The sequence below is a fragment of the Eptatretus burgeri genome, chromosome 8, assembly GCF_056783735.1.
Source record: "Eptatretus burgeri isolate ZD-2024b chromosome 8, Ebu_testis_v1, whole genome shotgun sequence".
Lineage (NCBI taxonomy): Eukaryota > Metazoa > Chordata > Myxini > Myxiniformes > Myxinidae > Eptatretus > Eptatretus burgeri.
Genome location: NC_140968.1, coordinates 102,499,319 through 102,512,774, shown reverse-complemented (window position 1 = coordinate 102,512,774; position 13,456 = coordinate 102,499,319). Strand labels below are relative to the sequence as shown.

At 41.2% G+C, this 13,456-nt stretch overlaps 1 protein-coding gene across 5 annotated transcripts in view; it reads right to left on the bottom strand.

Moving 5' to 3' along the window:
• Positions 1-13,456, bottom strand: part of CPSF1 (cleavage and polyadenylation specific factor 1) — a 147,918-nt gene that overhangs the window by 4,238 nt on the left and 130,224 nt on the right. For all 5 annotated transcript variants that reach the window (XM_085893332.1, XM_085893335.1, XM_085893336.1 and 2 more), the window contains 4 exons: positions 924-1,065; positions 674-826; positions 223-399; positions 72-138 (listed from right to left, as the gene is read on the bottom strand). In XM_085893332.1, coding sequence (XP_085749458.1) covers positions 72-138; positions 223-399; positions 674-826; positions 924-1,065 — 539 coding nt within the window. The remainder of the gene's footprint in view (positions 1-71; positions 139-222; positions 400-673; positions 827-923; positions 1,066-13,456) is intronic.

Sequence of the window (13,456 nt, the reverse complement as noted above, 5' to 3'; positions counted from 1 at the left end):
TGTAAGGCATTAAAATGACTGCTTCCACCTTTAACATATACCCACCAATGTTTACATCATTAGTTTATTACCAAGGAAGCCCAGCGAGGTGTTGTCCACCATAAATTCCACTCCATACACCTCCAATGGCTTTACATCCTGGAAACACATACCTCAAGCATCAGAGATCAACATCAGCAATGAAGCACAAACGGTACCCTCACTCTTCGAGGTTTTACTCACCCGACTCACGAGGGACAGGGTCTTGCTGCCCGCCTGGTAGCGCAACAATGAGATGCTCTTCATGACATCTGCTGCCAAAATGAAGTTCTTATTGCTGATCAGCTGGTGTATGTAAAGCTGTGTGTCGATGAACGCCATGCCTTGCAGCTCATTGTTTTTGAGGCTCCATAAAAAGATCTACAAACATGTGGTCACTGGTTGACATGGTTACATTCTCCATAATCAATCTTGTTTGTTAATTTAAAACCTGTGGTGTTCAGTAATATAACGTATACCCTCTTCAGTGTAAAAATGATATGACGCATGGTATCAGACAATGGATGCACATGATTAAACAAAAGGAAAGTAGATGTGAATACACACTGTTATTCGATTAGTGTGTTAGTAAACTAGACCAAATTACAAGGATTTATTTGAGTGCAGGTGCCCAGCGAGATCAGTGTTGTCTCACCTTCTGACCAATGGCAGACACAAGGTATCCACTGCACTGACACAGGGCGGTCACAGGACCCTTCTGCTCCTTCTCGTAAAGAACCTTGAACTTATTCTTGGTCAGTGGTTGTCCCGGTTCTGGCACAACCTCAATCACGTCCAAGATGATTATCTGCAGTGAGACCATAAGGTGAGGGGTTTCTCTTTACAAAACCTCATCTCATTTTTCGTTTCCACCAATCAACAGTTTCCACAACACCAATCGTTACCTTGCCACGACAGGTGACCTCTTCACCCTGGATGACGCAAGTGCCAACAGCGATATAACCTTTGACACCAGTGACGGTTTCCTCACTTCTCAGGGAAACATTTTTCATGCATGTTATGTGTTCCCAATCCTCAAGGTCGATCCTTTCAAAATATTCACACAAAAGATGGACGATGAAGATAATTGTTTGAACAGACTCCACTCTGATTCTCATATCAAATAAACAACAATAATAAGTGTGTGTGTGTGTGTGTGTGTGTGTGTGTGTGTGTGTGTGTGTGTGTGTGTGTGTGTGTGTGTGTGTGTGTGTGTGTGTGTGTGTGTGTGTGTGTGTGTGTGTGTGTGTGTGTGTGTGTGTGTGTGTGTGTGTGTGTGTGTGTGTGTGTGTGTGTGTGTGTGTGTGTGTGTGTGTGTGTGTGTGTGTGTGTGTGTGTGTGTGTGTGTGATCTCCATTTGCGGGTTTGAGGAGATTGAACAAAGTCCTCCCAGGACTCAAAATATCCACCTCCACTTCAGTAAGGGATCACAGTTCATGGACCACGCTGCTCAACATTGTTGTTCTCAGAGTTTTGTTCCGAGGACTCTTTTCAGGATCGTCACCGAACCCCGGACCACCTCCAATTGTAGTTCGTTTGTGGTAATATTCCCGGGGATGGTTTCCAAAATCTCACTGACGTTCTTCTTTATTATTCTTGTTTCTCCAATCATCACTGGTGCAATTTCAATGCTCTTCAGCTTCCAAGATCTCTTGATCTCATTTTTGAGGTCCTGGTATTGAGTCATTTTCTTGATTTCTGCATTATTGGTTCACGAAAAAATATTTTCATGAAAAAAATAAGTGACCAGTATATTCGTCATTGTTGTGCGTCTGTCTGTCTGTCTGTCTGTCTGTCTGTCTGTCCTGAGCATAGCTCCGTGGGTTTTGATCCGATCCTGACAAAATTTTGGTGGGAGGTTTATATCATGATCTAGTTGTGTTTTCCTGAAAATGGGCGTGATGCGCCCATTATGGGTGGAGCCACGCACAAAAAACGTGTTTTTAGGGGGTAGCCAATTTCAATTTGCATCTTCTCCGAGGGGGTTTGTTGAATCTGACAGGGGTTTCGGTATTTGGTTAGCCCAATGGCACCTGGATAGCCCCACAGAGCTCGATTTTTCATTTTCGTCCCAAGGTCAAGGTCACAAGGTCACGAACTTATAAAATTGCGAATTTTGACATGAAAAAAATTTCTTCTCCGAGGGGTTTGTCGAATCTGGCAGGGGTTTCGGTATTTCGTTAGCCCAATGGCACCTGCATAGCCCCACAGAGCTCGATTTTTCATTTTCGTCCCAAGGTCAAAGTCACAAGGTCACGAACTTAGAAAATTGCGAATTGTGTTTTTAGGGGGAAGCCGATTTCAATTTGCATCTTCTCCTAAGGGGTTTGTCGAATCTGGCAGGGGTTTCGGTATTTGGTTAGCCCAATGGCACCTGCATAGCCCCACAGAGCTCGATTTTTCATTTTCGTCCCAAGGTCAAGGTCACAAGGTCACGAACTTAGAAAATTGCGATTTTGACATAAAAATCCATCTTCTCTGAGGGGTTTGTCGAATCTGGCAGTGGTTTCGGTATTTGGTTAGCCCAATGGCACCTGCATAGCCCCACGGAGCTCGATTTTTCATTTTCATCCCAAGGTCAAGGTCACAAGGTCAAGGTCACGAACTTAGAAAATTTCGAATTTTGACATAAAAATGATATGACCGCCCAAACTTTGAGAGCAATGACAATATTTTTTATGCATAATCTTGAGGTCATTTCCCACCTAAAGTCTTGAAACTATTTTTCTCTATCTCGAACACCTTGCCCGTGGCGCCCCCTTCAAGTTTGTTTTTACGCTGATTTCATCAAAGTATGGATAATCCGATGAGTGTGAAATGCCATATAGCCTATATGACGTTATATTGTGCCTGGAATGTTCCAGAGGAAGTTTTGCACCAAAGGTCATAATCCTTGACCTTTGACCTTTAAAGTTCACAAAGGTCAAATTTTCAAAGTTGTGGGAATCGAACCGGGTTTCGACCTTCTTCGACGAACTAACTCCAATAAGCTATAGCACGTATCCAGTTTCCTTATTTTAATGTCCACAATATTGTTTTGTGACCTTTAAAGGTTATGCAAAGGTCAAATTTTGAAAGTTGTTGAACGAAACCGGGTTTTCGACATTTTGCAGCTAATAACCTGTCACTCGTACCACATCATGTTGATCATTTTTATAACTTGGTCAAACATTATCACATTGTCTCATCCTTGACTTCTGAAACAATCTCCATCGTCAAATACCACTCGTGAACTATCGTTGTCTTCAGACTTGTTTAAGCCAAAATTGTTGGGTACTGATATCTCAATCATCAATGCTGTCTTTTCCTTCTTGTTCCTGAGAACGATGTCCAATCGCAAGGCTTTGCTTTCGATGTTCATGCTCGATGGGATCATCAGGTCGTACGTGAGCATGGCATTCTTATTTTCAATGATTGCCCTTGGTTCGTGCTTCCATGTGTTTCTGGAACTGGGATGTTGAAATTTTTACAGAAATGCCAATGAATCGCTTTACATACTTTGTTGTGCTGTTGTGTGTAAAGTTGTTCTGATAATAGTTTTTTACATCCTGAAAGCATATGACTAGTACAGTACTTTCTGTTTCTGTCTTGCAGAGCCTACACTTGTCCATCTGGCTCAGTCCCGCCATTGTTTTAAACCATTGGTGTAGTGTCTTGATCTTGGGCATTTATTATTATTATTATTATTCATTCTATACATTTTGTGGATGGTAAGGAGTTTTCTCGCTTTGATGTCTAACTTGTATATTTCTGATTGGGGCCAGTTTATTATTCCACAGCTGTATTGGAACACTGGTACTGCAAGTTGGTTGATGGCTTTGATTTCGTTTCTTGGGGAGAGGTACATTTTCAGGATCTACTTCGTTATACGTCAGTATTCTTTGGTGATGGTTTTGTGCATTTGTTTGTGACATATTTGTTGACTCTCTTCTACTCCAAGGTATTTGTATCATGCTTCGTTTTATAACTGCTGTGTTGTTGTTTCAAGCTCAATATTTGTTCTCTGTTTTTGTTGGTTTACCTTCTACAAATGTGCACTTTATTTAGTCCAAAGTCTTATTTAGTACAAATTCCATTTGAATGTCCTCAGAGAACCGTTTTACTAGTTTTAGCTGTTCTGTCAATTTTTCGTCATTCGATGTGAAGAGCTTTAAATCATCCATATATAGTAGATGTATCACCTTTCCTATTAGGAAAGGTTATTAGGTTGTATCTGTGTCCTTGTTTGTTGATGAGGTTGCTCAGTGGGTCCAGAGCCAGACAAAACAAGAGGGGGTAAAGACTGTCTCCCTGGAAAATCCCATGCCATGTCTTTACATCTTGTATTTCGATATTTCCTTCTGAGTGCTGTAATATCAATGTGGTATTCCAGATCTCCATTGCTTTCTCAATCAGTTTGACTATTTGGGGATGGATTTTGTAAACCTGCATGCATTTTATCATCCACGAATGTGGGACACTGTCGAAAGCTTTCTTATCGTTTATCCAGGCGGTGGACAATTTGGTTTTTCACGTTTTGCAATTTTCAAGTATGTTATTGTTCAGTAGTATGTGCTCAATTGTTCCATAACAACCTCTCTTACATCCCTTTTGTTCTGCCTCCAAATCTACTTGTTGTGTTAGGTGATGGTACATCATTTATGTAATCATTCCTGTTCGAAGTTTTATGTTGTTGGTAGGCATGTTATTGGTCAGTATTTGTAAGGAAGTTAGGTGTCTTCAGATTTTGGGATGAGAAATGTGCTTCCTTCTAAAAGCCAATCATCCACTAACTTTTCCTCTTGGATCAGTTCATTGAATGTCCTGGTGTCGTGATTGTGGAGAGCATCAGGTTGTTTTAGCCAGAAGTTTAGAATTCCATCTTGTCATCTGTTCTGCAGCATGTTCAGTTTGGCATTTTTAACCTCCGCCATCGAAGATCGGAGGTTACTGTTTTCACCCCTTTCTGTTTGTTTGTTTGTTTGTTTGTGAACCATATTTCAGAAAAACTCCTCGACGGATTTCGACGAAACTTGGTGGGGGGGGTTAGGTATGGTCCAAGGATCATGCCATTAGATTTTGGACTTGGACAGTTGAAAATCCCCCCCACCCAAAAAAAAATTGTTAGAGAAATTTTTTTTTTCATTTCTACATGTTTTAAGTGATTTCCAACACCCCCCCCCCCAAAAAAAAAATTGTTAGAGAAAAAAAATTTTTGCAACTTTTTTTTTCAACAAAATTTCGATTTCTTTTTTTTGCATTTCTACATGTTTTAAGTGATTTCCAACCCTCCCCCCCCAAAAAAAAATGTTGGAGAAAAGAACTATAACTGTCAGCACTGTTGACATCATATTTAATGAACAAGATATAAGGTTCACTTGAGTGACCCAGCAGTATTGGCGGCGGAGGTTTTGCACTCCCGAGTGCTCCCCCTCTAGTTTGAAGTTGTTTTCTAATTTTTTTTCTTCATCAATAATCACTCAAGGTATTTCCTCCAGATGTTGCTTCTTCTTTTCCAAGTCTGGGATCCATTCTGCTTCCTTGTTATGTTCCTTCTTCAAAAATTCCTTTCAATCTTCAAAAATTCCTTTCCAGAATTTTTCTAGCTTTTCCTTTTCAGGGGGAGTTGACACATTCTGCTTTTGTTTCCTTAATTTGCGGTAGAATCTCTTCGAGTCACTTTCAAACATGTCATTTTGTTTTCTCCTGTTGTTTGCTTCCTCATAGGTTTAAAAAAATCTTCCTTGCTATAATTTCTATTTTGAGTTTGTTTTCAGCACCCAAGCACTCGAGGTCGTTGTCTTTGATTTTGCATTTGTTTTTTATTCTTTGGATTCTCTTTTTTAGTTTTGGGCTTCTGTTTCCTTTCCTGAACTGTTATATCTGACCAACTTCCTTCCTCAGTTGCTCTCTTTGTGTCTCTCATCTCTGTTTCTATGGTGGGATTTGGCTTCTCTTTGTAGGGCCTGTATTTTTTCTCTTCTAATGATTTTGCCCGTTACTTCTTATTAAATGAATAGTGTTGCTGCAAAATACACGATATTGATTTCTTTCAAGGGAGATTATTTTGAAATCATTTTTCTAATCGAATGTTTCGTCCACCTCACGAAAATTTTATCCATTTGTTGTTTTCTATGTGATGGAGTTTTGGTCTCTCTCTTAGTTTTATCTCTTCAATTTTGTTGGCAAACTCTTCTTCCAACCTATGCTGCTCTTCACATCATCTTCACCCTCCCCCTCTCCCTCATTCTGCTGCTCCCTTGTCTTTCTGCCCATAGGCAACCACCTTTTCCACTATTTTCCTCTTCGTCTCTGCCTGAGTCACCTGGTCCTTTTCTCTGAATTGGTATGACCTCCCTTTCATGAGGACACCCTCATTCCCTCCTTTCGCAACGATCTTTCTTTGCTGTCTTTGGACAGGCTCTATGTCGGGGTTTGCGTCCCCATCTCGTTGCACAGCCAAAACTTCGTCTCGTGCCATCTTGGACAAATCCCTGACATCCCTTTCTTCACCTTCAAGCGAGCACTTAGCTCCCATTGCTGTAATCTCTCTTGCCACTTGTTGTCTTGCCCAAGCTGTAATTTATTCTATTCTATCTTTAGCTATACATCTTTTAATTGTTGAACAAACCTTCTCAAATTTATCAGGGGGACTCTCTTAGTCCAAGTCACCAATTTCATTTTTTTTCGCTAGTCCCTGAACCGCTCATCCTTACCTTTCCTTCCCATGCCTCATGTATGGAATACATTCTGCACTGGAGGATTATCTCCTTCTCCTCAACACTCCAGGTTTCCATTTGTGATTTTCCGCTCTGGAGTGTTGTCTTTGATGGTGGAGACAGTTAACACCTTTACAGCTTCTTTCTTTGGTGCATAATCATGTCTCTTTGCAAGGTGATGTTTTTCCCCAGTTGAGAAGGAAGGTGCAGTTATTATTTTTTACAGTGCACTTTCCTGCTGCTCGGAGTGGCCGCAGACATAGGGTTCCCCCTATAGGAGGCCTGTGACTCTTTGCTCGAGATGTTTTTCTCATTTTTATCAACACAAGATGTTCCATCATTTCCCCGTGCCCCATCTTAATCATTTCCTCACATTCGACTGGTGTGTCGGTGTGTCGGAGTGTGTGTGTGTGTGTGTGTGTGTGTGTGTGTGTGTGTGTGTGTGTGTGTGTGTGTGTGTGTAGGTGTGTAGGTGTGTAGGTGTGTAGGTGTGTAGGTGTGTAGGTGTGTAGGTGTGTAGGTGTGTAGGTGTGTAGGTGTGTAGGTGTGTAGGTGTGTAGGTGTGTAGGTGTGTAGGTGTGTGTGTGTGTGTTTTTCCTCCATAACTCCAAAAACCATGAAACCGAGCGGCTCAAAACTTTGCATGCACACCAAGGTTAAAGTTTGGTATTCGGGTAAGTTTACTGATAACAACCAAACGCTAATTTTCGTCATCTGCACACTTATTGCCAAACATAATGTGAATTTGTTTTATGTTCCCAGAGATCAGACATTGAAGTGAAAATAAATGATAAATTGCAAAATGAAAGTGTCAATGATGGTGAATAAAAGTGCCAATCAGGAAAAAATGCATTATTTTATACATCTCACTAATTGGCAGCATTTATGCTTTGTGATGGTGAACAATAGTGATAATCAGTAAAATATAAAATAAAAAAATACTATTTCAGTGGCAAATTGAGGAGGAGGGGGAAGGGAAGATGGGGGCTCCTGCTAATTCAATTTTTATGTACAGCCGATGACCTATGTTTGTTGTAATGAACTGTATTAAAACCATTTTTTACTGAGCTGAATTAATTCATTTTAAGTATTTTAAAAACAACATTTTCTTGGGAGCTATTAACCCTCCAAATGTCACTCTGAATCTGCCCCTAATTTTTATATGATCTCACTATAAACAAGGCTGCGGGTTTGTCAGCCTGCATCATGTTCATTCTCACTATAAACAACGTTGTGGGTTTTTCGGCTTGCAACATGTTCAGTCTCACTATAAACAACGTTGTGGGTTTTTCGGCCTGCAGCATGTTCAGTCTCACTATAAACAACGTTGTGCGTTTTTCGGCATGCAGCATGTTCAGTCTCACTATAAACAAGGCTGCGGGTTCGTCGGCCTGCATCATGTTCATTCTCACTATAAACAACGTCACAGGTTCTTCAGCCTGCAGCATTCTTAGTCCCTATCCTTATCCGAAATTCACTCCGGTTGGTAAAGATGTGCAAATAGAGTGGGTCTCCTACTCTACTCGCTGCAATGTACAGCTGCCCATGTGCAATCACACTGGTGGGAAGGAGAACTCCACTCCACTGCAGGCTCTAACGCTGGCTTGTGGTGATCGTCATCGCAAAGGCTGGCGGCCTCACTGGAAACTGTCGTCAGCAGAGTTGGAAAGGAAGATCCATGTCAGATGGAGAAAGAAGAATTCTAGGAATAAGGAGAATGGATCCGGCATGCTCACCACTGAGCATCCACACCTCAAGATGACGATCAGTGACCTTGATCAAGATATAATGTGTTAAGTCACAGTGGCCATTGCCAGGATTGAGATTTCACAACAGCATGATGGGAGTGTTAACCTTCAGTGAAATCTCATGTGGTGACACCTGAAATATTGATGGAGTTATGAAACTCAGGTGGATAAAGGAGAGATAGGTTTTGAATAGCCAAAGATTTGACATTTTTGATGAATGTGTCACCCAGCATGCGGTCAATGATTTTACTGTTGAGAAGATCAACCATGTTATTCGTTGGGGTTAAAAAAAAAAAAAATCACACGTGATGCCAACCACTCAGAATTTGTATGATTGGACGGTTCTTCAAGTCCAGTATACACATGGTTGATGACGTCATCTTCAGAGTTCACACACAGTTTCGTCATTGTAAAGATTACCCTCCACAGAAGGCAGGCACACCTCACACAGTTGCAGCAACCAATCAGCATGATGCTAGTCATTTTCGACTTCCTTTGTCCGCACCATCAAGTCAATTGAGCACGCAAGTATTGTTCTTAAACTTCGCGTCGTGTAATATCTCGACAATGGAGAGTTTTTCATGCAGACGTTGACGATGTTTGGTCGCCTCCCTCATTGTATCACTGGAACAATATGACAATAGTACACCGCTTTTCATCGAGTCATTAATAATACGCCGCTTTAATCCGGTAACTTTGAAGTCTCGCCAAAAGGATTGCAGTGTTACGATTATAGTTACGATATCATTATTATTACAAAAATAATACTACTGCATGAAGAAACCTAGGCTGTATGAATAAACCTAGGCTCGAGGGGGGGGGGACCCAGGCAGGAAGTCAGGAACACTGCATGTATTGCTCCAGCAAAAAAATAACCAGAAACGGCTTGAAAGTGAGGCCAAAGTAATGAGGCCGAAGGGCTACACGCACTGTGTCGTTGGAAGGCCTGCGACGCCTATTCTTTCGATATTTGATGATCATTTTAACAATCACTTTACTTGTGTTTCACACTGAACGGAAAATGCAAAGGTAGGGTCTGGTGATTGTGAATATGTGACAGGTTCAATGATGTGTTCGGCCTGAACTGCATGAAAATCAAAATTGTGGATGTTGGAGTCAGCCGTCTGACACCGCAACAATGTTCCACACATAATGATGTAGCGTGACAGACAGACAGATGGACAGACAGAAAAATGCCGCTACTTTAATATATAGATTAACGAGGTACTCATCATAAAAATTAAAAAAAAGCTTTCCCAAGATGGTGGCATGCCATCTTGGTCAGCCCGCTGACACCGTACAGGGGTCTTATATTAAGGCACCATTTTGTTTCGGCTTGCTCAACAATTTTGTTTTGGCCTGACTTTACGTGGGAAGCAACCCCACAACAGGCCGCAACAATTTATGTATGATAAATTTATTTTTTCACTCTGCTCATTCATATCATCAAATGCCTCATCTTCATCCTTACTAATTGCTGTATACATCACTTTTGAAGGTGCCATCGTTATTAAATTAGGTTGGAATGATGTGATTTTCCCTACTCCTCTGAGCTCCTTAGGTTAATCATGATGAACCTTTATAGCATCACATTTTTTAACACGATGCACCTTACTGGGGGTTTTAAAGTCATTTTCTCACAATTCATAACTGATAAACATACGAGCCACCACCTGTCGCCATCTCCGAGGGTAGATCCAGATAAACAACGCTTTATAAGAAGCCCAAATTTTTCAGATTTCAACCCAGAAACCTGCAGTGCTTATAGAAAGTGTACACCCACACCCCTTTCAAAATGTTCACCTTTTGTTGCCTTATAGCCTGGAATTAAATTGCATTAAATCAGACTTTTTCCACCTTTATTTACACATGGTAACCCACAACTTCCAAGTGAAAAACAAATTCCACAAATTTCAGAAAATTAATTAAAAATACAAAACTAGATTACCTTGGTTGGATAAGTGTCCACCTACCTGAGTTAATACTTGGTGGAAGCACCTTTGACATCAATTAAACCTGTGAGTCTGTCAGGATAGGTCTCTACCAACTTTGCACACCTTGATTGGGCAAAATTTTCCCATTATTCTGTATAAAACTATTCAAGCTCAGTCAAGTTGCATGGAGAGTGTCGATGGACAGCAATCTTCAAATCATGCCACAGATTTTCAATTGGATTTAAGTCGGGGCTCTGACTGGGCCACTAAAGGACATTTATATTTTTGTTCCTTTGCCACTCCAGTGTAGCGTTGGCTGTGTGCTTTGGGTCGTTGTCATGCTGAAAGGTGAACTTCCATCCCAATTTAATCTTTCTTGGAGAGGGCAGCAGGTTTTCCTCCAGGAATTTTCTGTATTTTGCTCCATCCATTGTCCCTTCTATCCTGACAAGTGCCCCAATCCCTGCTGATGAGAAACATCCCCATAACATGTGGCTGCAACCACCATGCTTCACAGGAGGGATGGTGTTCTTTGGGTGATGTGCTGTGTTGGATTTGTGCCAAATGTAACATTTTTCATTTGGGCCAAAAAGTTCCACTTTGGTTTCGTCAGACCACAAAACTTTTTGCCACATGGCTTCAGAATCTCCAGAGTAGTTTTTTGCATACCTCCAACGGGACTCATGATGGGCCGTTTTTAGTAATGGCTGCCTTCTTGCCACCCTACCATACAGGCCAGACTTGTGGAGTGCTTGAGATAGTGTTGTCACGTGCACACAGTGACCAGTCTTAACCATAAAGGCATGTAGCTCTTTCAAAGTTGCCATTGGCCTCTTAGTGGCTTCTCTGATAATTCTCCTCCTTGCTTGGTCATCCAGTTTGGAGGAACGGCCTGATCTTGACAGGGATTTGGTGGTACCATACGCCTTCCACTTAATGATTGTCTTGACTGTGCTCCAAGGGATATTCAAGGCCTTTGAAATATTGTTCTCCGCATCCCCTGATCTGTGCCTTTCCACAACTTTACCCAGAGGTCTTTTGAAAGCTCCTTGTTATCCATGGTTGAGTCTTTGCTGTGAAATGCACTACACAACAGAGGAAACCTTCAAGAACAGCTGATTTTATTCTGAAATAATCAGAATCACTACAATTTAACACAGATGGAGCCCAATTAACTTGGTGTGTGATTTTGAAGGTGATTGGTTACACCTGAGCTAACTTACAATTGCTATTATACAGGGGGTTGAACACTTATCTAACCAAGATATTCTAGTTTTGTATTTTTAATTAATTTTCTTAAATTTGTGGAATTTGTTTTTCACTTGGAAGTTGTGGGTTACAATGTGTAAATAAAGGTGGAAAAAGTCTGATTTAATGCAATTTAATTCCAGACTATGAGGCAAGAAAAGGTGAAAATTTGGACAGGGGGTGTAAATTTTCTTTGGGCACTTGATATTATTGGTGAGATGGTGAGCTGCAATCATAAAATATGGTATCGGATGTGAAAAATAACTGATAATTAGGACGTTACAATGATTATTAAGATTGGCAAAGGATTCCCGTGACCTCTAAAATGCGCTAATCGCTAATTATTCAAAAACCTAAAATAGTCCAAATACAACCTCTACATCGATTTAAAGGTCAAGTTACCACTCATCTGATGACATAACTCTCAAGGGTGAAAGAAGAGTTTGTAGAAAAAAAGGTTACCACCTAAAACTTACTTCTCCAAAAATACACCCTGCAAAATTTTTAAAACAAGCAATTTTAAATTAATCCGTATACATATTCTGGCACTTTATGGAAAAACATTCAATATTGTCTATTGACTTTACGTGGTCAATAGACAATAGACAATATTGTCTATTTATTATTGACAGTTTGATAAACAAAATGTTTGTCTCTAAATATGTGCTTAATTTTGGTTGTCCAATAGATGTATGTTAGATTCCGGGCAACACCGGGTCCTTGGTGGGAGGAGGGAGGGGAAGGGTGGAGGTGGGATGAGGGAAGAGGTGGGATTAGGGAGGGGAAGGGTGGAGGTGGGATTAGGGAGGGGAAGGGTGGAGGTGGGATTAGGGAGGGGAAGGGTGTATGTGGGAGAGGAAGGGTAGAGGTGGGAGAAGAGAGGGGAAGAGGTGGGGTGGGGTGGGAGTCCAGAAAGAGGGGGTTGAGTAGTAGGACGCAAGCAAAGGGGTGGAAAGAGGGTGGGGAAGGAGTGGGAAGAGGAACCTGGCGTTGCCCGGAAATGCCGGGTACCTTTTGCGAGTGTAAAATCAAACTAGAGCGAAGTCGATGGCACGCCATCACAAATCACGCTTCCCACATAAGGCAAAGTTGAAAGATGGCAAAAAGTTCCACCAGGAATGACCCAATATTCAGTTAAAAAAATTCCCCCCATTTTCACCTGTGACCCAAAGTCCTCACCCCCTGGGGCATGAACCAGGGATCATATCCCCAAAAATAATTGCGTATTTCATGCGTCCCCCCCCATGTTAATTGAATGTATAAAGTTTCAATTAAAAAAAAGTTTGAAAATTTGACCAAAATTGCATTTGTGGTATTTGACATTTTGACCTTGCCTCAGGGGTGGGGCCAAAAATGATACTACTGTCAACTTCTTGGCCATTGGTGATCATAATTACCAAGTTCAGTGAATTTATACCAAAGCATTTGGGAAGGATTAGCGTGATGGACGGACAGACAGATAGACAAGCCGATTACAATATCTACCCCCCCCCCCGTTTTTTTCAAAAAGCGTGGGGATAATAAACAAAAGAGGGAAAGTATTTCACTTTGATGAGGATCGTACGCACACGTGATTAGAGCAAAAGGAGCAGTTGTGTTAACCAATAATCTGAAACTAATTAATGGACTAAAATGTTACAACTAAGTGTACATTGATGTAGGTGGGGTAAGCAAAGGGCCCACACCATGCTCATTTGTGAGCCAGCTGGGTTTTGTTTTGACAGTCTGAGATGACGTAAGAGTTCTGCTGAGACTAGCTTGGTTTCCATATGCTCAAAATTCAAATTTTTAACACCACTGTACTGATCAA